Source organism: Schistocerca americana, chromosome 11 (genome assembly GCF_021461395.2).
Source record: "Schistocerca americana isolate TAMUIC-IGC-003095 chromosome 11, iqSchAmer2.1, whole genome shotgun sequence".
Lineage (NCBI taxonomy): Eukaryota > Metazoa > Arthropoda > Insecta > Orthoptera > Acrididae > Schistocerca > Schistocerca americana.
Window position 1 is genome coordinate 149,090,360 of NC_060129.1, and position 27,438 is coordinate 149,117,797.

The 27,438-nt window shown below is 41.1% G+C and overlaps 1 protein-coding gene across 1 annotated transcript in view; it reads right to left on the reverse strand.

Moving 5' to 3' along the window:
- The window catches only part of LOC124553824 (DEAD-box helicase Dbp80-like), a 147,009-nt gene that overhangs the window by 46,289 nt on the left and 73,282 nt on the right, over positions 1–27,438 (reverse strand). Inside the window, exon 5 of the mRNA XM_047127811.1 lies at positions 14,351–14,465. Coding sequence (XP_046983767.1) covers positions 14,351–14,465 — 115 coding nt within the window. The remainder of the gene's footprint in view (positions 1–14,350; positions 14,466–27,438) is intronic.

A 27,438-nucleotide genomic window follows, 5' to 3' on the forward strand; every position in this document is an offset into this window, starting at 1 on the left:
AACGAGCATTATCCTGTTGGAAATTGCTGTCCGGAATGCTGTTCACGAATGGCAGTACGACAGGTCAAATCACGAAACTGACACACAAATTTGCAGTCAGGGTGTGTGGGATAACCACGAGTGTGCTTAGCTGTTGTCATACAAAATCACACCCCTGACCATAACTACAGTGTGTCTAGCACACAGATTGGCTGCAGGCTCTAAACTGGCCTCCTCCTAACACACACATGGCCATCACTGGCACCAAACCGGAACCAGCTTTCCCCACAAAAAACAACAGATGTCCAACCTGCCTCCAATGAGCTCTCGCTTGACACCACTGAATCTGCAAATGGCAGTGGTTTGGGGTCAGTGGAATGCACACTGTTGCGCATCTGGCTCAGAGTTGTCGTTGAAGTAACTGATTCGTAATATTGACAACGTCACAATGCTGCCAACTGCAGCTCAAATTGCTGCTGCAGATACGGTGCAAATATGCCAGAGCCATACGCTGAACACAATGGTCTTCCCTCTTGCTAGTGCCTTGATGCCGTCCATAATCTTGTCTTCTTGTGACCATACATTCACTAGACCACCGTTGCCACCGACTACGTATAGTGGCTACATTCCTGCAAAGTCTTTCTGCAATATTGCACAAGTAATATCCAGCTCCTCGTAGTCCTATTATACCAACTCATTCAAACTGTGTGGGGGTGTTGATAATAGCACCTCTGTTGCCTTCTAGATATTCTTGGCGAACATCAACTCCCCGTATCCAGTCTCTAAGGTAACTAACGAGCACAGCTGTTGACAACATGTATTTAAGCAAACCTGACCTGCATCCTCACAGTGGCGCTAATAGCACAACTTTCGATCTGTTACATACTATCTGACATAATGTAATCAGCACATTACGTGCACTCCTGTTCCAATGCTTCTGACAGCTGCTGTCACTGTAAATTACAAGCATTCAATACTAGACGGCGCGATACAAGGTGCCGACTTGCTAACATATTCTTGCTCAAATATAATGAGGTATCTTTAACGGAATGACCTCCACAATGCCAACCAGCACGGATTCTGAAAACTGTCTATCTTATGAAACCCAACTCGCACTTCTCTCACATGACATACTGAAAGCTTTGTATCAAGGCAATCAGGTAGATGCAGTATTTCTTTACTTAGTATGACACCTATGCTCATTGTTACAGGTATGATCATATGTGGGTATCAAGGGAAGTTTGTGACGATTGAGGACTTTCTGGCAGGCAGGATGCAGCATGTTATTCTGGATGGAGAGTCATCGCCAGATATAGGTTCAAATGGCTCTGAGCACTATGCGACTTAACTTCTGAGGTCATCAGTCGCCTAGAACTCAGAACTAATTAAACCTAACTAATCTAAGGACATCACACACATCCATGCCCGAGGCAGGATTCGAACCTGCGACCGTAGCTGCCACTCTGTTCCAGACTGTAGCGCATAGAACCGCACGGCCACTCCGGCCGGCCCAGATATATGAGTAGCTTCAATTGTACCCCAGGGAAGTGTATTGGGACATTTGCTGTTCATGTCGTATATTAGTTGAAGACAATATTAATAGCAATGCCAGCCTTTCTGCAGATGATGCACTTATCTATAATGAAGTACTATATAAAGAAGCTGTACAAATATTCAGTCAGATTTTAATCAGATTGCAAAGTTTGGTAACTTGTTTTAAATGTTCAGAAATGTAAAACTGTGCACTTTACAAAATGAAAAAAGATAATATCTTATGACTATAATATCAATAAGTCACTGTTGGTATCAGCCAACACATAAAAATACCTGGGTGTAACACTTTGTAAGGGTATGAAATGAAATGATCACATAGACTCAGTCGTTGGTAAAGCTTAGCAATCACTCGTGTGACTGGTTCTACAATAATGCTAAAGTGAGTGGGACCTGTAACAAATAGGACTAATGGGGGATACTGAATGTATACAAAGAAGGGCAGCACGAATGATCACAGGATTGTGTCGCAGAGATACTGAAGGAACTGAACAGTAAGAGATGACGATAAATGCGAACTATCCCGAGAAAGTCTTAAAGTTTCAAGAACCAGGTTTAAATGATGACTCTAGGAATATGCTACAACTCCCTAAGTATCACTCACATAGGTATCATGATGGTAAGACTAGAATAGATACTGCACATGCGTGCGCGCACTCGCTCACACACACACACACACACACACACACACACACACACACACACACACACACACACAATCATTCTTCCCGCACTCCATACGAAGAAACCCTAGTAACTGGTACAGTGGAATGTACCCTCTGTCATGACCTCATAGTGGATTGCAGAGTATAGACGTAGATAAAAATTCTTTTGTAGCATTTTCTATTCACATGTTGAAATAACAGGTTATCATAAATGATCACTTTTATGTCACATATCGTACAAGACCTTATGCACTTGTACCTCTTTACTTCCAAAATATTGAAGATGATGAAGTAGGTTACCTGTTTTCTATATAATGCATTATTATTGATTGTTAGCAATCAAGGTATCATCAAATTGGTATTTAGAGTTCCAACAAAACATTTATGTTACGCTGCATGAACTCCATGCCACTTTTGACTTACAACAGTGAAACAAAATAGGAAAGACTACTGTTCAATGCGTTACCACATTATGGAAAATATTTCACACCACCTGGGTCACTTCACTCATCACATACCACAAAAAGGTTAATAGATAATATAAAACATAAAGCAGCAGTATAACCCTGTCTAGTAACCGTAATCCGACACGACCAGGACACGCAGGCCAACTGGCCGAGGAAGTCAACGGTGAGTTGCCAAAACACACAGCAAGGCAACAGCTACGGATGGATACAGCACAATGTAAAGTCCGAAGAGTGAATCAAACTAAGCAAGATCAGGAACCAAAGAACGACGGGCACGACATGCAATACCAGAATGCAGTCGGAACATGCCTGATTTCTGAGCCCCTGCACTGCCGGCTTTGAACTTAGAATAATGATTCACTTTCCCAAAAAAATCCAGCAATGCCGGAAGATTTTGGGGCAAGGAAAGAAGTCAACAGCAGAAATGCTACGGTCAGTGGGCAGAATCCCATCTTCGGTGAGCGAGTGGCCAAGTTAGTCTGCTGTTCCTGGAAAAACTGGCATTTGTGCCAACATCACTTTAACTCTGCAGCACACAACATAGGAAAGAGGATACGGAGGTTATGCAGGAGGTTTTGCCGTGTAGTACTCGTGACACTTAAGTCATCATGGTAGTAGGTGCAAGCTGGGATGGACATTGTTAACTGTTCCAGGCATCTCCGGAAGATATGCTAGATCAGACTAGCTTCCAAAAGGCAAACACTTGTATCTGTATAAGCGAAACAGCCTATCGATGACAACAATGTATTACGATTTCTCATCTAGTGGAATCTGTAAGTAACCCTCAGCAAAGCCTATTTTGGAAAATAGCTATGAGAGGAGGTTCTCTCGATGGGGGTATGGGGTAGGTTTCCACCAGAGCTTGGGCACTGATCGTCGACTTAAAATCTCCACAAAGCTGGAGAGCACCATTCGGCTTCTGGAGCACGACCCGGGGTGTAGTCCAAGCACTAATTTTAACTGGTTCTATGACCCCAGCATTGTGAAGGTAACCAAGTTCATGTTTAACAGCCATCTGTAAGGAAACGGAAGAGGATGTGCTCAACAGAAATGGGGCACTGCATCTAGACATAAGGAAATGTGTGTCTCAAAATTGATGGCACACCCCAGGCCAGGCTCAGACAGACACACGAAAGAAGCACAAAGGACACCATGTTCCTGGAAGGGGGCTGTGTCTGAGATGACCTGAACTTCATCCACAATAGAGAACTTGAATAGAGAGAAAACATCCAGGCCGAAAATGTTGCCATACTGGTGAACTGACTTCTGAGGGGAATAGAGCTGTCACTATATGCAACCACCTTGCGAGAGGGCGGGACCGATGCCGGGTAACCCAGATGATTTTGTCACAAGACTGAACAGGGTAACAGTGACTTCCATGTCAACTTGGAAACGAATGGCCTGACAAGCAATCGTGAGATCAATCAACAACTTGGGGGCACAGTGATTGCCCTGGGAAACGATGGCCGCAAGTTCGTGCATCGGCCCATGACCCAAGTTAGGAGTGGGGTTAGAGTTACCCGACAGTTGATGGCAGACAATTCGGAGATGTCCATCCTTGCCACAACGGGTGCAGTGCACCCAATAATCAAGGCAGTCTGCCCACTGTTGCATCATGAAACGGTCAGGGCAAGAAGGCAGACCCTGCTGTTTGCACCGAGACAGCTGGACTGGCTACTCAGAGGTCACCGACACTTCCAAAAGTGATGAATCACAGCGACGCCATCAGGATAAAGGCTTGTGAGAATTCCATCCCCAGGGCCATGGTTGAGCCACAGCAATCTGGGGGCAGGCCATAAAAAGTTCATTTGCTTCCTGCACAATCTCATTATAGTGTACGATTTTCATTATGTCATCCAACGAAGGAGGGTTGAAGTGCGAACCCCTGATCGGGAGCCAACTGGACCACTACGTCACGGATCATGGAATCAGTATATGAGGTTTTGCGAGATGGGTTGACCCAGGTAAAATCATGTTGTCGACGATACAGACCTTGCATATCAGTCACCCACTGTCAATAAGACTAGCCCATTTGCTTGTGGTACTGATGGAACTCTAGGTGCTGTGCAACCATGTGGAACCATTGTGACTAACAGATTGACAGCAATGAACACATAAGGAGTGCAAACGGATTTGAGAGGGGAGCCAACTTCTTAAGTAAGAAAAATGTCTCCGAGGAAGTCCAAGAAAGGAAGAGCAACTGTTGGAGAGCGTCATCAAAAACCTAAAATGTGGCGAAATGCTGTTTCAGCTGTTGCAAATACGTGTCTCGATCCTCCTTGGTATCGTTAAATGGCGGAAATGTGGGTGGGCGGGACTCCGTCTGGGAGGTGACCACAACGTAGCACGTTGTGAACCTTGTACCGGTAATCGGTATGAACCAGCTGAATTTCCTGATGCAAAAGATCCATTTGCTGCTGGAATTGCTAATGGAACTGTTATTGCAATTACTGCTGCAGGAGCAGCTTTTGCTGTTGCTCTTGCATGAGCTGTCCAAGTCTCGCGTCCATAATGCACTGGTGACATCCCATCCTTATCGCCAATTCTAGTAAGCAGAATCCAACACAACGAGGAAATGCAGGCCGACTAGCCAACGGCATCAGTGGTGAGCTGCCAAGAAACACAGCTATGGATGGATATGGCAGAATGGAAAATCCGATGACTGAACCATATCGACAGCCTAGACGTCACAAGATCAGGAGCCAAAGAGCATCAGGTACAATGTACAATACAAGAGCACATTCAGAGCACAACTGACTTTTGAGCCCCTGGACTGCATGCTTCACAGAGACCACATAAGCACCAATAGGCTGGATGGCAAGCAAAATCTAGCATTCCAATGGTTTGAGGACTTGCTACAATCAACCCCATGGTACCATACAAGCAGCTTATTTGCCAAAAATGTAAAGGCCTAGCCATATTATTTGTACTGTACGATCACATCTGCAAAACACAAGTAACATGTGAAAATCAACACTAACCACTAATAAAAAGAAGTTTACATTTATGCCATAAATGAAATGTAGATTCAAATGTGTGTGTTCTTAATCGCAAAAATAGGAACACCTGATATTTGTCAATTACAGTGTCAGCTTCCACTAATGGGGATCAATGCTTTGAATAAAACATACATATGTTTTGGTGTAGAATCCAAATATGCAATAAAAATTGGGGTGGCAGGCAGGAGTTCCCTTAAAATACAAAGTTGAATCCGACCATGCGGAACAACGAAGAACTCCCAGAACCTTCCCAAAAACTCCCAGAACCTTCCCAAAAACTCCCAGAACCTTCCCAAAAACTCCCAGAACCTTCCCAAAAACTCCCAGAACCTTCCCAAAAACTCCCAGAACCTTCCCAAAAACTCCCAGAACCTTCCCAAAAACTCCCAGAACCTTCCCAAAAACTCCCAGAACCTTCCCAAAAACTCCCAGAACCTTCCCAAAAACTCCCAGAACCTTCCCAAAAACTCCCAGAACCTTCCCAAAAACTCCCAGAACCTTCCCAAAAACTCCCAGAACCTTCCCAAAAACTCCCAGAACCTTCCCAAAAACTCCCAGAACCTTCCCAAAAACTCCCAGAACCTTCCCAAAAACTCCCAGAACCTTCCCAAAAACTCCCAGAACCTTCCCAAAAACTCCCAGAACCTTCCCAAAAACTCCCAGAACCTTCCCAAAAACTCCCAGAACCTTCCCAAAAACTCCCAGAACCTTCCCAAAAACTCCCAGAACCTTCCCAAAAACTCCCAGAACCTTCCCAAAAACTCCCAGAACCTTCCCAAAAACTCCCAGAACCTTCCCAAAAACTCCCAGAACCTTCCCAAAAACTCCCAGAACCTTCCCAAAAACTCCCAGAACCTTCCCAAAAACTCCCAGAACCTTCCCAAAAACTCCCAGAACCTTCCCAAAAACTCCCAGAACCTTCCCAAAAACTCCCAGAACCTTCCCAAAAACTCCCAGAACCTTCCCAAAAACTCCCAGAACCTTCCCAAAAACTCCCAGAACCTTCCCAAAAACTCCCAGAACCTTCCCAAAAACTCCCGGTCTATTCCCAGTTTTCTCGTGGATGAAAAAATTCCCAGGTTTTTCCTGGATTTCCCAGTGTGTATTCACCCTGAATTATGAGAGTCTAGATTGTTAATATACGTTTATTCAAATTTGATCGATTTTGATCATTACATAATCATGCAGCAGTTCCTGCTCCATACACAGCCACTGCCCACCAAAGTGGCTAGGTCTGAAGATGATCATCTAGTGACTGAAACCAGTCACCTTTAAATAAATGTGCATTGGGTTCTAGACTGTTGTAATTATTTTCAAAAACTATAGCTGGAACACTGATACCACCAACAATGTTTTTGAAATAATAATAATAATAATAATAATAATAATAATAATAATGTAGAAGAAGAAGAAGAAGAATAAGTCTGATCTGTTTAGGGAAAAAATTTGAAGGAATTAAAGTCAACTGCCTGGCCTTTGCAGATGACTGTGCAATATTCTCAGAAAGCCCAGAGAAAGGGACTGCCCAGATCAGCTTCCTGCAAAGGATTGCCAGCAGAACAGGGCTGAGGATCACTACAGACTTGTGATAAATGGTAAATATGGACCAAATTTCCTTGAAACACTCATAGATCAGATTATAATGGCAAAGAAATTCAAGTCCCTTGGTTACACCATACCAGAAAATGGACTACAAAAAGCTGTGATAGATGACCAGATCTCAAAAATGGAGAGAGCATATGGACTGACAATCTTTTACAACAAAAAGGACATCTCCTACGACATCAAACTAAAACACTATAATACCGTGTATGCCTGTATGCCAGTGAATCCCTCACAAGCAAAAAGCTAAAGAAATTGGAGATGCTGGAAAGGAGGATCCCATCAAAGATCATGAATGCAATCTAGACTGAAGCCAGCTAGGAACTTTGGAGCAACAAAGAAGCCAAGCAGAATGTGGAGAAGATTTCTCCAAAACCATCAAGACAAGGATGCCAGAATTTCTTGGATACTGTACAGAATGGGAAAACATATACCATTCAAACATTTGATTACTTCTGGAACAAGAAGTGCACCACAATGTGAATTAAAGAAGCCCAGAAATACATAGAGAGGTCCAAAGCCCCAGAAGCCCTCATATAAGAATGGGACATGTTTTAAACAGAATACAAAGCCTGGATGGGTTTCAAGGCAAAATAAGAATACAAAGACTGGAAGAACAAGGGCAGAACAATAAAGAAAGAGCACAGGAACTGTATGAAGGAGTATCGGAAACAAGAAACTCTGGACAAATAAGAAAAAAAAAGTTGTAGCATGATCTTAAGTGATCAATTTGCAGATAAAAACATTAATACAAGCCTGCAATTTTTTCAGATGATTTCTCAAAAACAGATTTCTAGAATCAGTTTGTAATTCTGATTCTGAAAGTTTCTGTCATTTTGTTTTACCACATCCGAATTTTTCATAAGATGATCTCATTAGTTAAAGATTTAAGAAAGTGAAGCACAAATATTGAAACAAAATTTCAATTATTGTCTATATTTTCATAGCATTTGTTTTATCTTTTTTAGGTATATGAGGTCTGGTCCAAAAATTCCAGAACTTTGCCCACAAGATTTTTCTACGCTTACCTTTTAATTACTGTGTATGCCCTCCTTCGAAATACTCTCCTCCACAATTGATACACCACTCCCAACACAGTTTTCACTCCCGGAAGTCTCAGTACACCTCTTGCTGGACTGCACAAAGTGTCGTCTGCAAATTTTCTTTCTCTCATCTATTGTTACAAATCTTTGTCCTTACAATGGGATTTTCAACTTTGGAAAAAAAGAACAGTCTGAAGGGGTAAGGTATGGTGAGTACAGAGGATGAGGCAGCATAGCGATTTTGTTTCTTGTGCAATATTAACGCACTAACAGGAATGAATGTGCAGGTGTGTTATCGTGGACAACAGCCATAAAGTGTATCGTCACATTTCAGACATTTTCCTTCCCCTATTTTGTTGCAGGTGTCACATGTCCCAATAGAACTATCAATTAACAGTTCATCCCTGTGGCACAAATTCATGATGAACTAATCCTTCAAAGTCAAAGAAAACCAACAACTTGGCTTTGATATTTGATCTGACCTGCCAAGCTTTTTTTAGTCTCTGAAAACCTTTCCCGACCCACTGCAAAGATTGAATCTTGTTCTCAACATCACAATAGTAGACCCACCTATCACCACAGTAATGATTCTCTTAAGGAACATCTCATTTTCATTTGTGCGATATAACAGCTCTTCACAGATTGTGAGGCAATGCTCTTCCTGGTCTTTACTCATGAGCCGTGGGATGAACTAGGCGGCAACATGATGCATTCCAAGATGCTGTGTCAGGATATCATGACACAATTCAACTGAAATGTTACATTCCTCAGCAACCTATCAGTCAGTCCGTCTTCGATTGGCACACACAATTTTGTTGAGGTTCCTGATATGAGCATCATCAGTAGACATCGAAGGGCATCCTGAATGAGTCATCTTTAAACCATGTGAACCATTCGTAACACTGAGTACAGAATAAGCACTCATCACTGTAGGCTTCCTGCATCATTTGGTGTGTGTCTGTATAGGTTTTCTCGAGTTTCACATAAAATTTAATGGAGATGCATTGCTCCATCTCAAAATTGACAAACTATGCAAAACAATGCTGTACTCAGTACAGTAGTGAACAATAACTAACATGCGACAATGAAACTTTTGTCAGTTACACATTAAACACAGGCGTGAGCAGGAATGCCAAACAAATTCTCTTCAACACACCATTGGCACGAAATTGCAAATGTTCCGGAATTTTTAGAACAGACCTTGTATACTGAAAATATGAAGAAAGCTCTCTTAGTCACATTATACGGATACTGCTACACCTTTCAAACTTTTATCATTTTAGATTTCATGACAGGAACTTCATCTTCATTGCACTCTTCAACATCCAACACGTGTCACACAACATACTTTCTTCCATCTTCTCTGGTATCTCTTCTCCATCTCCGTAATGTCCTGGTGAAAGCATTCTCTTCACTTTTCAGAAAAATATCAGAGACTTTGTGGGAAATAGTCAACATGTGGGTGTCTGTTGTGAACTTCCACACCTGTGCAAAAACTGGGTTTTTGAAATTTCCCCATGTTTTTATTCACCAGAAAGTTTTTAGTAACAGACTTGAAGGCAGTCCTTTTATCTTTTTCTGTATCATTTACTACATTTATTGATCTATAATCCACCAATTTGCAAATCTGAGATCAATAAAAATTTCAGCTTACAATTTTTCCTTCACTGATAAAGGGAAATATCACAGAAGCTTTCTTAAAAACAGGATTGATGTTGCAGTAGCTCTCTTACAAACCATATCACATATCATTGAGCCCAATTTGATTGTTAGTGGCAGGTGCAATATTTTTTTGTGGTCTACAAGCAATTTGTGCAAGACATTTTTAGTCATGGGCACAAAAGTCACAAATTTGGCCAAACCTTTACATTCCCAACACTTTTGCTTTGCTCGGCTACCCAACTGACATAAAAATCATGTCATTGTCATGTAGACTGCTTGCTGTCCTAATAAGTTCCTACAACTAAATGTAAAATAAATGCTATTCCATTGTGGAAAAAACTGTACATGATAGATAAAAACTAAAATAGGCAATTAATAACATTTCTTTTCAATCAGCTGATATCCTGCAGACTGGTCTAATAATAATAATTTTCTTCTCCTTCTTCTTCTTCTTCTTCTTCTTCCTCTTATAATAATAATAATAATAATAATAATAATAATAAAGTGAAAATAGAAGGAAACAAAACCAAACATTCAACACAAACCAAAAGAAATTTTACCAGACAATAGATACACACACACACACATTAAAATAGGCAATCCACCAAACATAACAGACATGGAACACTTCTGGAGCAACATATGGTCAAACCCGGTACAACATAACAGGCATGCACGGTGGATACAAGCAGAAACAGACTCCTACACGATGATACCACAAATGCCTGAAGTGATAATTTTGCAACATGAAGTCACCCGAGCAATTAATTCTACGCACAATTGGAAAGCCCCTGGAAATGATAAAATAGCAAATTTCTGGCTAAAGAAGTTCACCTCAACACATTCACATCTAACTAAATTATTTAACAGTTACATTGCAGACCCATACACATTCCCTGATACACTTACACATGGAATAACCTATCTGAAACCTAAAGATCAAGCAGACACAGCAAACCCAGCTAAATATCGCCCCATAACATGCCTACCAACAATCTACAAAATATTAACTTCAGTCATTACACAGAAATTAATGACACATACAACACAGAACAAAATTATAAATGAAGAACAAAAAGGCTGCTGCAAAGGAGCACGAGGATGTAAAGAGCAACTGATAATAGATACAGAGGTGACATATCAAGCTAAAACTAAACAAAGGTCACTACACTACGCATACATTGATTACCAAAACGCTTTTGATAGTGTACCCCACCCATGGTTACTACAGAGATTGCAAATATACAAAGTAGATCCTAAATTGATACAGTTCCTAAACATAGTTATGAAAAACTGGAAAACCACACTTAATACCCAAACAAACTCTAATAATATCACATCACAGCCAATACAGATTAAGTGTGGAATATACCAAGGAGACTCATTAAGTCCTTTCTGGTTCTGTCTTGCTCTGAACCCACTATCCAACATGCTAAATAATACAAATTATGGATATAATATTACTGGAACATACCCACACAAAATCACACATTTGCTATACTAGGATGATCTAAAACTACTGGCAGCAACCAATCAACAACTCAACCAATTACTAAAGATAACAGAAGTATTCAGCAATGATATAAATATGGCTTTTGGAACAGACAAATGTAAGAAAAATAGCATAGTCAAGGGAAAACACACTAAACAAGAAGATTACACATTGAATAACCACAGTGACTCCATAGAAGCGATGGAAAAAACAGATGCCTATAAATATCTAGGATACAGACAAAAAATAGGAATAGATAATACAAATATTAAAGAAGAACTAAAAGAAAAATATAGACAAAGACTAACAAAAATACTGAAAACAGAATTGACAGCAAGAAACAAGACAAAAGCTATAAATACTTACGCTATACCAATATTGACCTACTCATTTGGAGTAGTGAAATGGAGTAACATAGACCTAGAAGCACTCAATACACTTACACGTTCACAATGCCACAAGTATAGAATACATCACATACATTCAGCAACAGAAAGATTCACATTAAGCAGAAAGGAAGGAGGACGGGGATTCATTGACATAAAAAACCTACATTATGGACAGGTAGACAATTTAAGAAAATTCTTTATAGCACGAGCAGAAACTAGCAAAATACACAAAGCAATCACTCATATAAATACATCGGCTACACCCCTACAATTTCATAACCACCTCTACAACCCTTTAGATCACATAACATCAACAGATACGAAGAAAGTAAATTGGAAAAAGAAAACACTACATGGCAAGCACCCGTATCATCTAACACAGCCACACATCGATCAAGACGCATCCAACACATGGCTAAGAAAAGGCAATATATACAGTGAGGCAGAAGGATTCATGATTGCAATACAGGATCAAACAATAAACACCAGATATTACAGCAAGCATATTATTAAAGATCCCAATACCACAACAGATAAATGCAGACTTTGCAAACAACAAATAGAAACGGTAGATCACATCACAAGTGGACGTACAATACTAGCAAATACAGATTACCCCAGAAGACATGACAATGTAGCAAAAATAATACATCAACAGCTTGCCTTACAACATAAACTCATAAAACAACACGTTCCCACATACATGTATGCACCACAAAATGTACTGGAGAATGATGAATACAAATTATACTGGAACAGAACCATTATAACAGATAAAACAACACCACATAACAAACCTGACATCATACTCACCAATAAAAAGAAGAAATTAACACAACTAATCAAAATATCCATACCCAATACAACAAATATACAAAAGAAAACAGGAGAAAAAATTGAAAAATACATCCAACTGGCTGAGGAAGTCAAGGACATGTGGCATCAGGATAAAGTTGACATTATACCAATTATACTATCAACTACAGGAGTCATACTACACAATATCCACCAGTACATCAATGCAGTACAGCTACATCCAAACTTATATATACAATTACAGAAATCCGTAATTATTGATACATGTTCAATTACCCGAAAGTTCCTAAATGCAATATAACATACACCGTACAGTTAAAAGGAAGTGACGCTTGATCAAGGTCCGCGTCACTTTCCATTTTTAACCAGACTTAACGCCTGAGGAAGTAAAGAAATAATAATAATAACAACAATAGGGTCACTCCAGAAGAAATGCAAAACATTTTTCAAAAATTCAACCTTTGTTCTACATATTTACTATTCCCACTTCTACTAAAATTTATTTCAGACCGTTTCCTCTATCATGCTGTTGCAGCATTCTGTCAAGATAGCTTCTAAACTCTATATTTGTCTGAAGCTATGTGCTGTTACACAGTTCCTGTTTTCTCGGAGTGAGACAGCCACAAACAGTCCCACGAGACTGGAGATGGTATACTGGGATGACACTGTCGATCACAGCACAGTAGCTGTTTGGCAAGAAGACTGCTGATAGTGAACGTGCCAATATTCAAGACCTCCTGCACAGCAATGGACCGAGCACAGAACAGGCTTCAGACATGGCTCTTTAAGATGAAAAAGTTATGCAAGAGGTCAGTTACAAGACTGTTGACAAATGATCACAAAGACACACACAAGACAAGGTGCTGCACGCTTTTGGAACAGGTCAAGAATTCTGCATTTGACTTCCTCGCAATAAAGTGTGACAGGAGATGAAAGCTGGTTGCGCCACTACAAACTGGAGATGAAAAGCAATCAGTGGAATGGCATCGTAGAAGCTCGCCAAAGAAGAAATTGAAGTGAGTGCCTTGAACAAGAAAGGTGGCGGTTACTGTGTTTATCGATTAGGAAGAACAGTTGCTCGGGCACATCATGCCATCACAGCCCTATCAATTCTGATGCATATGTGGCAACCCTTAAAGTTAACACTCTAATGTGTTGCATCTGACATTATCTGCAAAAAACACACTGCATGATAATGCCCAGCCACATTTCGGTCATTACAAAGCTTGGATGGGCAACACAAACACTGCCCTACATCAGTGATCTGCCACCTCTTTACCAAACTGAAGGAATTCCTTCACAGGGCAAGATTTGAAGGTGGTGACTCAGACTGCTAAACAATGGCTGAAACAAGCCGGTTCTGACTTCTACGTGCACGTATAAGAGGCCTAAGCTCATTGGTGGCATAAGGCAGATCAAAGGGTTGGAGATTATGGGGAAAAATAACATTTTGTCTTTCAAGACTGTATCAATATGCAGTAAAAATAACAAATGAATGTGAAATAAATGTGATGTTAAAAAAAAAAAAAAACACACAACACTGAATTTCTTTTCAACTTTTTCTTGTAGTAGTAGTAGTAGTAGTAGTAGTAGTAGTGAGTGTGTCATTTAATTCAGTTTCAAAAAGTTTTTGCACAACTTTAAACACAGGTGTGAATACATCAATCACGTATTTATATACTGACCTTCCTCGCCGCGGACAGCATAGCGCAACTTTATCTCCGGACAGTACTGCGCCATCTTCACAGCCACCTCACCCGTCTGGATTGCCAGTTCATACGTCGGAGAGAGGCACAGCACCTGAAACACAAATCACGAGGCTGAGCAGGCGACTTTTATTCTTCCCCATCACCCTCCTTTCCTTCTCATACGAGGACTCCAAAGTAGGGCACTGTACAACGGGGCAGCTGTACTGGTGGCTGCAGGGGCAATTATAGAAGACACTCCATCCACATCCTCTGCACGCTTCCAGAGTTGCATTCTCACCGTATGCACCAGTCATTACGAGTCGAAAGCACACGACAACCGGAGCCGGGAAAACTGTGGCGGCCTACACTGCTCTCTGGCACATGCATACACAGTGCATTAACACACACTCACATGAAAAATGACAGGATAATTGGAATCAGTAGATGGTACACCGCAATAAAAGTTTTATAACCAGAAGCGACAATTCCTTCTTTTAAACACATTTTTAAGGTTGCTAAATCGTACAACAACGCAATTTTTATAAAATATTACAGTGAGATAGCAGCCACACCTCTATCCATCGGCCTTCGAATATTTACCACTTCAGTTTTTACTACATTAACATTACAGCATTCCACAACTTTGCATATTAGTTCCAACCTCTTCACCAGTAATACTAACAAGACAGCACAGGCAGCAATATGCCCAGTTGTTGTTCTGCCTCATGCTGATGGAAGGAAAGAATAAAGATTAGTGTTTAACATCCTGTTGACAACAATGCCACTGAAGTGAACATCCACAAATTTGTTCTCAACAATTTGTGGGAAATCACAGAGTACCTAATCTGGATGGTCAGATGGGGATTTGAACCGTTATCCTCCTCAGTGCAAGTCCAGCATATTGACTATTGCACTCACTTCTCACAGTCATAGCCATGCATGTTTGGGAGGGGAGAGAAGTGGAAGAGGACAGGCAGTGGAGTGGAGTGGACAGAGGGAACAGCATTTACAACACTGGGGAGGGGACTGAACAAGAAACCACTGCCACCATCTTCATATCCTTCTAGCAAGCCAGCTACTGTGCTTATGAACAGTTTGTCTCCATTTTGCTCTACCTAGATATTCTTCTTGTGTTTATATTAGATCTGTTTTTGGAAAAGGTCCACCTTGAGCAAAACCCAATTTGTATTCCCCAGGCAGGTTTCCCTGAAGTTTAACCATCATCAGCGATTTTTTAATATGCTTCTATAAAACAGGAAAAATGCTCTTTACTACTTTTACACATATAAATTTGAGGTTTTAAGAAAGTACTTACACATTTGATAACCAGATGAAATTTTGTATGTTTACCTTGTTAGCACATGCTGTGGACTTCCTGGATTGTATGTTATTTAATGTAGTTATTTTGTTTCACAGTTTGTCACCAGCAACCATATAGAACTTGATGTAGAATAGTTATTTACTCCAAACTTTTATGACTGGGGATGTTATGGTTGCATCTACCATTACTAATATTATGTGAAAGAGTGTGTGGGGGTGTGGTGTGCGTTTTTTTTTTTCTCCCCCTCCTTCTTCTGTGCAGTTACAGACAACAAACTGTTATGAAACAAAACAACTGCATTAAATAACAAAAACCCAGGAAAACCACAACATGTGGCATACATACAAAACTGTCTTTTTTTCAAATACGTAAATAGTTTAAAACCTAACATTTGTGTGTGTACAAGTACTAAAGAGCATTTTTTCCTGTTTTATGGGAAGATAATAAGAAGTTTACTGACAGCCCTGAAACTTCAGTGAAACGTGTTTGGAAAATAAAAGGACAAATAAAAATTATGTTTTGTTCAAAGCAGGCCATCACCAGAAGCAAATCCATTTGTAAGCATACACTGACAGGAGAGCTTCGACCTCGGGATGGGTGGATGGATACAGTTGCTCAGTTCTCTCCTCTAAGCCACAAATGTTCCTTAATCTGATCCAGCCATCTTTTTCTGTATCACCCTATTGGTCTTTTCTCCTGTCCATTTTATACAGTTATTGTTTCAGCAGGCCGTTATCGTTCACCCCCTTTGCTGAGTAACTCCTACAAAACAGCATCCTGCAAACCTGAGACACACTTGCATCACACGGATGGCCGCACTTTAAGCATCATATGAAGCAACAGGCGCAGATGCCTGCAACCCAAAAAATGAACTGCACTCATCCCGCACGTCGCTAAATGTTCTCAACAACGATATCAACAACATGCCGATCTGCTGTCCCCCGAGTGTCTGGCAGCAAGCACAAGAGGCGCTGAGCCCGTTGTCAGTGGAGAATACTTCTATAATCACATTGCTGTCATCACAGACAATATTTTCCTGTCGCCAGCAGGGTGCAACAGTGTGCAACACGATCATGAGTTCGGTCTTAACTACTACACTAGTTATTCCTTCTAGCTCTCTGGGCCAGGTGGCAGCTGTATCTGTAGTCCACCAGTCAGAAGCTCACTAAGGTACACTATGTAATCAAAAGTATTCGGGGATATATGGCTGAAAATGACTTACAAGTTCGTGGCGTCCTCCATCGGTAATGCTAGAATTCAATATGGTGTTGGCCCACCCTTAGCCTTGATGATAGCTTTCACTCTCACAGGCATACGTTCAACCAGGTGCTGGAAGGTTTCATGGGAATAGCAGCCCATTCTTCATGGAGTGCTGCACTTAGGAGAGGTAGGGCCTGGCACAAAGTTTGTATTCCAAAACATCCCAAAGGTGCTTTATAAGATACAGGTCAGGACTCTTTGCAGGCCAGTCCATTAAAGGGATGTTATTTTTGTGAAACTACTGCACCACAGGCCATGCATTATGAACAGGTGCTCGGTTGTGCTGAAAGATGCAATCGCCATCCCCAAATTGCTCAACAACAGTGGGAAGAAAGAAGATGCTTAAAACATCAATGTGAGCCTGTGCTGTGACAGTGCCATGCAAAACAACAAGGGGTGCGAACCCCTTCCACAAAATACATGACCACACCATAACACCAACACCTTTGAATTTTACTGTTGGCACTACACACACTGACAGATGACATTCACTGGGCATTCACCATACCCACACCCTGCTATCGGATCGCCACATTGTGTACTGTGATTCGTCATTCCACACAACGGTTTTCCAATGTTCAATCGTCCAATGTTTACACTCCTTACACCAAGCGAGGCATCGTTTGGCATTTCCCAGTGTGATTTGTGGCTTATGAGCAGGCGCTCGAGCGTGAAATCCAAGTTTTCTCCCTTCCCGCCTAGTCATAGTACTTGCAGTGGATCCTGATGCAGTTTCAAATTCCTGTGTGATGGTCTAGATACATGTCTGCCTATTACGCATTACGACCCTCTTCAACTGTCGGTGGTCTCTGTCAGTCAACAGGCAAGGTCATCCTGTGCACTTTTGTGCTGTACTTGTCCCTTCACACTTCCCTATCATATTAGAAGCAGTGGATCTAGGGATGTTCAGGAGTGCGGAAATCTCATGTACAGGTGTATGACAACTGACACCAAATCACCTGACCACGTTCGAAGTCCGTGAGTTCCGTGGAGTGCCCCATTCTGCTCTCTTACGATGTGTAATGACTACTGAGGTCGCTGATATGGAGTACCTGGCAGTAGGTGGCAGCACAATGCACCGAATAAGAAAAACATATGTTTTTGGGTGTGTCCGGATACTTTTGATCACATAATGAATCACTGAGAGACAGTTGCTGTGCTGTGCTTATGAGCTTAAGAGCGATTTTATTTAAGACTTCGAGCTTATACTGATCGTATGATTAACTTCCGAACAGTTGCAAGTGGTAATCAGCACTTAACTTGCTCCAGTTGTTTATTAGTCAATCTAGAATTTAACCTTTTGTTACTCTAAGTCATTGTTTCTTTTCCTTGCAAATAACTTATTTCATGAAGGAACTTTTGTTCATGTTCTTTAATATTCAAATAAAGTCATTCTACACTGTTTACCTGAGCAGCATTCTCATTCCATCTCAACCAGCGCACAACACATCACTCTTCACACGCTCAAACCACTTGAGTTGTGCAGTGCTCTGGCTCTCTGCCACTGACAGAGCCACCTTTATTTCTCCTACGATGTCCTTATTCCTGATTTTCTCTCTTCTCGTGTTCTGCAAGGCTGATCGCAGAAACTATTTTGCACGTTCATAACTTGCACAAATCCACCTCGTTAATTACACGGCACTCCTAGCTGTAAGTCATAACCGATAGAAGAAGTTTTAAACACAGGAACGCCCTTATGCCTCACAAGGTTGTACACTTTATGAAAAAATTAGATCCTTTTCTTCCCCTGTTCCGTACATCTAGTTTGACAGTCCCATTCCTTGGTGCTGTTACAAAATAGGAATGTATTATGAGCAGATGTAAAATTTTCTCCAAGTCCTCTCCATCAAGCACCAAGACAATTCAAGCCAGGCCAATGACCCGTGTAACAATCAAAACAAAAAAACAGGCAAAATACTGACATTGCAGAAAGCAGAGCAAACCCCGAAGATATTGTCTCACCTCACACAAGCAAGAGTGTTTGAATTTTAAACACAGCAAAATGACATCAGCAACAGAAGACATCCTGTCATTCTCACAGCACAGTGTGATTTGGTGAGAGAGAGAGAGAGAGAGAGAGAGAGAGAGAGAGAGAGAGAGAGAGAGAGAGAGAGGAGTTAATTTTATAAGAACACTTATTAGATTGCTGCTGGCAGAAGGGCAACAAGCTGAAGCCCTGAAAGCTATTCTTTCAAAACAAAGAGATGGTGAAGACTGCTGATGAAACTGGAAAAGTATGCCCCATTTGGTACTGCCAGCCACATACGATGTATTGCTTCTGACATGAAGTCGTAAATACTCAGGATTCTGAGCCTCGGCCTCCATCTTTAAGTTGCAGTATACCAGTTATGAAGCAAAATCTGTGATATGCTGTTAACATTAGCCAAGATATCTTCCCCCTTCGAAGCGGCTACCCCTCTGGTCTGACGCACCAGGTCGCTGGGAGCTGTCGACCTTGAGGCCACTGGTGAGAAGACTCGGAGACTTCTACCTCCAGCTTGCTGAGCCGAACTGATTGTATCTGGAACATTATCCACCTGTCACAATATTTGGGAGGTGTGATAACCGCTGCTGCACCCGACTAGTATCCTTAAGCAGTCACTGACATCTCTAGCCTTCTTCGGTGGAAAAACTATGCCGTTGCTCATCTCCACACCGTGCAGAGCTGGTGAGAGATTACTCGAGCACACCTCTTCTTGTGTAAAAGCACGGTCTGTCGAGCAGCGAGGTTTATCGTACAGGCTAAGCCGATACCCAGTGTGACCTGCCACTTGCCCGACACCTCAGTTATTCCAGATTGACGGCTGCCAGTGACGGCTCAGACAGTGTCAGTGAGTCCCGAGGCTGTGCACCGCACTCCCACTGGCCCGAGTACCGACACAAAGAAGGATACACGATTGTAAAATTTACTTAATAAACTATTATTCTGCTAATGTTGTATCATTAGTGCCCAGTGCACTTTCCAGATACACACAGTTCTTCAGAATGGGGCAATTAAACAATAATAAATTGCATTAAATGTTAAATTCAGAATAGTGCAGTTGTGCCATTATTTTCTATTACATGTATGGATGTGATTTTAAAGGAAATTGAGGAGATAGGAAATGGTGATCTCCACGATTCTGTCTTTGCTAATGACATAGTTATTTTGGGAGAAACAGAAGTAGCTGTACAGGGGGATTAGAAGAAAGGAACTCCTCCACCACACTCCATATCCCAACACCGTAATGGTCTCAATATACGCTTCTGCAATATTGTACTTCCCAGGCAACTGAAAGCTCCCACACATTCAATTCTCTCTCCATATACTATCAGGTTGCCATCGGTAGGTGTTCTGCTCATAATCATTGCTACAGTTTTGCTCTTGATTACTGTCAGCTGTTACTCTCAAACTTTGAGTTCCTTTCTTCTAATCCCCCTGTACAGCTACTTCTGTTTCTCCCAAAATATCTGTGTAATTAACAAAGACAGAATCATGGAGATCACCATTTCCTATCTCCTCAATTTCCTTTAAAATCACATCCATACATGTAATAGAAAATAATGGCACAACTGCACTACTCTGAATGCAACATTTAATGCAATTTATTATTGTTTAACTGTCCCATTATGAAGAACTGTGTGTATCTGGAAAGTCAGTATCTAAGGAGTCAATGACAATGCTTTTGATAAAATTCTCTCTGGTACCTTGCTTCAGATGATCATTTCCCTGCAAATTTTCAGAATGGCATAAGCATTTAATCCAGACTTTCATAGTAAAGTCAATGGCTTTCTCAAGTAAATTTTGCACATCTTTCATTTTAAATGTGACCTTTCCTTTCACTAGTATCCACACATTTTCTATCGGGTTGTACTGGCAGTGATTAGGGGGTGGCTTCACACCTTTGTGGCCCATTTCTGCTGCTAAGCTGCCAAGTTCAAATTCACTGTAAATATCTTGCTTTCTTATACCAGCTCCAAATTAAAATAGTTTTCTCTTTTACCCGCTGCGCCGTTTATTCCTTCTTAGTATTTGAATTATAGAACTTCCACCCACATCCTCTGACTCCCACTGTGTAACTGCTGTTAACAACACTAATAAATCACAAAGTAAATCCAAAAACCAGTGTTCAAATACATCAGTGGCAGTCTCTTGATGATAACAGAAGGCTGTAAATTTAAGCTCTGCACTTTCGATAAAGCTATACTCTGACAATGAGTCAGTCTCCTCTACCAGTGCACTCTTTCAAATTCTGAATGCCAGGTGTGCTTCCTGGCACAGTTCTGAGTGAGCCAGGATTCAGCGAGATGAATAGAAGGACAATTTCCAAACAATGGAAAATCCAGGATGGAACTTAACAATGTTATGAAAGGGATAGCTGCTACTCACCACATAGCAGAGATGCTCACTCACAAACAGGCACAAGAGAAAGACTGTTAGAAAATGAGCTTTTGGTCAACAGAGCCTTCGTTGGAAATAAATAAATTCACACCGTGTGTGTGTGTGTGTGTGTGTGTGTGTGTGTGTCCACACGTGGCGCCCACTTGTCTATTTCCGACTAAGGTCGTGTTGCTCGAAAGTTCACTTTCAGAGAGTCTTTTGTTGTGCGTACCTGCACCTCAGCATCTCCAACAACAGTGAGTAGCAACTATCCTTTTCATAATATTAGGACAATAGTGTTCTTTTCTGAGAATGTGCATCTTTCTCAGCTGCTAGAACAACAGGGATTGCCATCACAATGCACCTTCCATTATTTTGTTTTCCGTACCTGAATGCTACGGATTCCAGAGTACTTCAATTCTACTGGCGACCCCATGTGAAAACAACCTATCCTGTAAAATTCTGCCACCTTTGCCTCATGGGATACTCACCAAAGGTGTCAAATTCCTATACAATACGACGAACACCACCTTTCTGGAAATCATCCAAATCTAACAGTTCTTCTCTCATTAATATCTTCTAATTGGAGATGGAAACTTCCTTTCTTGTCTACAGGTTTCCATTCCCATGACTCTCTACAAAATAGCTGTACTGTTTGGAGTGAGACACCATAAACCTTCTATGCAGCAGTCTGCAATGCCAATAAGATTTTCTCCCTTCTGGCATCGTCTTTCAACATCATGAAGAAATTTGCACACCTCATATGAATACCTTTGTGTCTCTTACCAGTCATCTTAACTTGCCAACAATAACAGTAATACTGTGCAAAGAAAATCACAGATCTCTTGATAAACTAACACCTGCACATAGCAGATACATACAAATGACACTGTGGTAACAGTCTGCACTCAGTGCAGCGGACAACTTGAACTGGGTCAAAATAAATGTTGCATTTTGCTGTATTGTCAATACTGGGCATCATAGGAAACAAAACTGATTTCGTTCTGACAGATAGTCAAAAGAAAATAAAAATAACAATATTATGAAAAGGATAGTTGTTACTCGGCACGTAGTGGAGACACCGAGTTGCACATAGGCACAACAAAAAGACTGTCACAAAATGAGCTTTCGGCCAACAATGTCTTTACCACTGCATACAGTACAGTTCCTTCTGACTCATGTTGGGTAACGCATTGTTTATCAACCAACGGGCTCTCTTCACAATTGGACACTTTTGAATGCAGTTAAGCATACTTCTTATCAAAATGTGCAGATTAGCCTGTAGGAATTGTCCCATTCATCCACAACAGTATCTACAATGTCCTGTAGTGTCTCTCATGGGACTGTATGGTTTCAAATCACTCTTTTTAGCTTGGCCCATGCATTCTCAATGAAGTTGGAATATGGAGAATAAGGGTGACATTCCATCTGACTGATTCTAGGAAGGTTTTCTGTGTTCACAAGATTGTGATGATGGGGCATGCGCTATCGTCCATATACGTGAATCCCGCACCAATGCGTTCCCCAAAAGGAGCCACAATGCGTGCCATCCTACGATGCAATCCAATGGGGTGGGGGGGGGGGGGGGGGGGTGGTTAGTACTGTCCGGGTCGAGACTGATACGGATTTCATCAGAAAAGACTGTCACGTCCCAGCGCTGTCTGGTCCAACAAGAATGGTTTCGTGCCCATTGAAAGTAGCCCCTCTCCAAACCTGATTTAGTGGAGGAGCTTTGAGATTTTTTTTTTTTGGCACTTTAATTCCTACTCATGATGGAGCCCATTTTGCACAGTTTTTTGTTGATACCTGCAGCCCTTTGGCTGTTCGGAACTGCCATCTTAAGATACAGAGCATTGTGCTGAGGCTGTTCTATGCGGATATCGGTCCTGCACACCTGTTGTTTTTCTTTAGCAGTCACTTCTGTGACAATTCTCAACAGCGGCCACTTCTGTGATGATCCTCAACTGGTCCTGTCACCAGAAACTTGCTCCATATTCTCGAGACATTCACTATGATGTTTGCCTGTCTCATTCCCTGATCTAGATGAGTGACTGTATGGATCCTCTCATATGGTACTGTTGTCCGGACGATCCTGAACCAACCCAACTCTCATAATGACACACAGCAGAAATATTTCAATGTTCACAGATGACAGGGGTGTCATATACTGCACATACTGCCGCCTAACTGTAGACACATGGATAGTTTCCGATAGAATTATGTTACAAAAAGACCAATGTATTGATATGGTACCATATTGCTGGATCACAACATTCCATATTAAAGTTTTGGCCATATGCAACATTTATTTTGATCACTGTATTTTAGTGGTTGTCACAAATTAAGGCAGGGCAGGCAGTTTTACTGCTCTCCAGTATAGAATGGGTGAAAGGAGCAATAATTACAATGTTTTTATTGTTTTACACTGTATGCCAAGTAAGCAGAGATGGGAAACGACACTGGTTCATATGACAGTAACCACGTCTTTAGAGAGACATTTAGCCGACTGCCAGCAACCAGAAGAAGATACCACAGTTTTGTTCTCATTTCTTGTGACCATTATTAACCTAACCTTAACTTGTGCCAGTAGAACTAGCACTGTGTGTGTTTTGTACAAACTTAATTACGTATATAGATACTTCACCTACATGTTTCAATGACGAGTTTTCACGTATCAAAATACGTGACAAATGGCCCTGTCTTGATTGCATTGACTCAGAAGCTCAAAACTTTTACTGCCAAGCAGACAGCAATCTTAGTATTTGGGGGGGGATCAACTATAACTATGCTTGTTCCTTTTAAAAAAGGTATCTTAGGAGACAGATTGACAGACAGGCAACAATGCAATCCTATAAGGTTTCGACTTTTACATGTAAAATATGTTTATATTTAATGCTCAGTCTTCACACTGCATCTCATAAAAACAGGCTGTCCAAAATATTATCAAACAGAAGCAAGCCAAAGTACCCTGTAAATGCTAAGTGTAGTAGTGCAGAGGCTAATAATAAACCATTTTCAGTGGAGAGAAAAAAAAAACAATAATTCAATCATGTGACTCAGTGTCTTTATCTGCTAAGGTCTAAAAATTTCATTGTAAGCGATTTTACAGTATTTTGTTAAACTACAAAATATGAGGTGTGATCAAAAAGTAATGAGAATTTTTGTTTTTCTTAAGGAATTTTTATTCATCAACATCAACTTTGTCCTTTTCACAATAATACCCTCCCCCAACCCGGATATAATACACTTGTGCCAGCACTTTTTCCAATCCCGGAAGCACTTTGGAACTCATTTTCATTATGGTGTTCAATTTCTTCAGCGATTCTGTTTTTATCTCATCAACAGCGTCAAAACAATGGACTTTCATTGTTCTCTTTGGGCTCGGGAATAGAAAGAAGTCACTGGGAGGCTACCTCTGGCTAATACGGTGGATGGGGCAACATAACAGTTCTGGTTTTTTTTAATGGTCAAAAAATCACAATCAAGTACTGAGGCATTCAGGAGCATTATTGTGATGCAATTACCACAAGTGATTTTGGCACAATTCTTGTCATTTTCATCGGATTGCTTCACATAAATTACACGTAACTTCCAGGTAGTATTCCTTATTGACCAAATGATTGTAAGGCAAGAATTCATGATGCATACCCCACTTTAATAAGAAAAAACACCGAGAAGAACCTTCACAAGTGATCGACCTTAAATTTTTTTGGGCCTTTGTTCTTCAGACAGCTTCCATTGGGGCAACTGAGCCTTGGTTTTGACGTCATACCCGTATACCTATGTGTCATCATCTGTTCTAACCATCAGGAAGTTCTGGATTGTTGTTGACATTATTCAGCAATTCCTGAGCAATGTCTACGTGACATTGTTTTTGGTTGAAATTCAACAATTTCTGAACAAACTTTGCTGCTACTCGATACATGCTCAGAACATCCAAAACAATTGCTTGGCACTAGCCAAAGGATATGCCGACACTATCAGGAACCTCAATGATAGTGATTCGGTGATTTTTCAGAACTATTTTCTTCACTACTTCCACATAGTCATCAATAATTGATGTGCTAGAGCATCCAGGGCAGTCATCATATCCAAAGTTTTCTCATCCCTCTTTGAAATGTTTATACCACTGAAACTTTTGTCTTACTCATAGTAGATTTGATGAAAGCCACAGTGAACATTTCAAATGTGCTGCTGCGCTTTATTCCATTTTTCAAGCAAAATTTAATGCAAATTCTTTGATTCACCTTTCTCAAAAGTAAAAATTCGCCGATCATTCAAAAACACATATCAGCTTTTCGATTGTCAACAATAAACTAAATATTCAAAACAGCTGAATATGCAACTGTACATCAGGAACGTGTGTGCCAACAAATATTTTTAAAAAATAAATTGAAAATCTGATATATAAAGCCCACAAAATATTGTTTGCATAAGCTTCCAAAGGTACAGTTCAGTTCTTTCAGTAGCTCTGGCACACTCTCCCGCAGATCAAACAAATGTGTGAACATTCAGGCTGCCCTTCTCTGCATACGTTCAATATCCGGTTAGTCCTATTTGGCACAGGACCCACATACTTTAGCAACATTCTAGAATTGTTCGTACGAGCGATTTGTACGCACCTACTTTGTAGGCTGATTGCACTAACCCAGTATTCTACTAATAAACCGAAGTCTACTACCTGCCTTACCCACTACTTGAGCCTATGAGATCATACCATTACATAATCCTACAAGTGTTACATCCAGGTATCTGTACAAGTTGGCCGATTCCAACAGTGACTCACTGATATTATAATCATACGATATTATGTTTTTTTTAATTTTGTGAAGTACACAGTTTTACACTTCTGAACATTTTAAGTGCGTTGCCAGCCTTCCAGCTGGTTGAAATCTTAAATCAAGATATGAATGAATATTTATGCAACTTCTTTCACCCAGTGCACCATAGATAATTCTATCACTTACTACAGGTCTGAGATTACTATTTATATCATCTGGAAGGTCATTAAGATATAACATGAGCTGCAAGGATCCCAACACACTGAAGTTACTTCTACATCTGACGACGAGTCTCCGTCCAAAGTAACATGTTGTATCTTCCCTACCAAAGTCCTCAATCCAGTCACAAATTTCACTTGATACCTCATATGACTCTACCTTCGATAATAAGTATACTTTTGTCCTGAGTCAAATGCTTTTCAGAAATCGAGAAATACTGCATCTACCCGACTGCCTCGATCCAAAGCTTTCAGTATTTCAAGTGAGAAAAGTGCGAGTTTTGTTTCACATATCGATGCTTTTGGAATCCATGATGGTTGGCACTGAGGTGGCCAGAATATGTTCCAAGATCCTACAACAAACTGATTTCAAGGACACTGGATGGTACGAGGGCAGTTCAATAAGTAATGCAACACATTTTTTTTCTCGGCCAATTTTGGTTGAAAAAACCACAAATTTCTTGTGGAATATTTTCAAACATTCCCGCTTCGTCTCGTATAGTTTCATTGACTTCCGACAGGTGGCAGTGCTGTACGGAGCTGTTAAAATGGCGTCTGTAACGGATGTGCGTTGCAAACAACGGGCAGTGATCGAGTTTCTTTCGGCGGAAAACCAGGGCATCTCAGATATTCCTAGGCGCTTGCAGAATGTCTACGGTGATCTGGCAGTGGACAAAAGCACGGTGAGTCGTTGGGCAAAGCGTGTGTCATCATCGCCGCAAGGTCAAGCAAGACTGTCTGATCTCCCGCGTGTGGGCCGGCCGTGCACAGCTGTGACTCCTGCAATGGCGGAGCGTGCGAACACACTCGTTCGAGATGATCGACGGATCACCATCAAACAACTCAGTGCTCAACTTGACATCTCTGTTGGTAGTGCTGTCACAATTGTTCACCAGTTGGGATATTCAAAGGTTTGTTCCCGCTGGGTCCCTCGTTGTCTAACCCAACACCATAAAGAGCAAAGGAGAACCATCTGTGCGGAATTGCTTGCTCGTCATGTGGCTGAGGGTGACAATTTCTTGTCAAAGATTGTTACAGGCGATGAAACATGGGTTCATCACTTCGAACCTGAAACAAACGGCAATCAATGGAGTAGCGCCACACCCACTCCCCTACCAAGAAAAAGTTTAAAGCCATACCCTCAG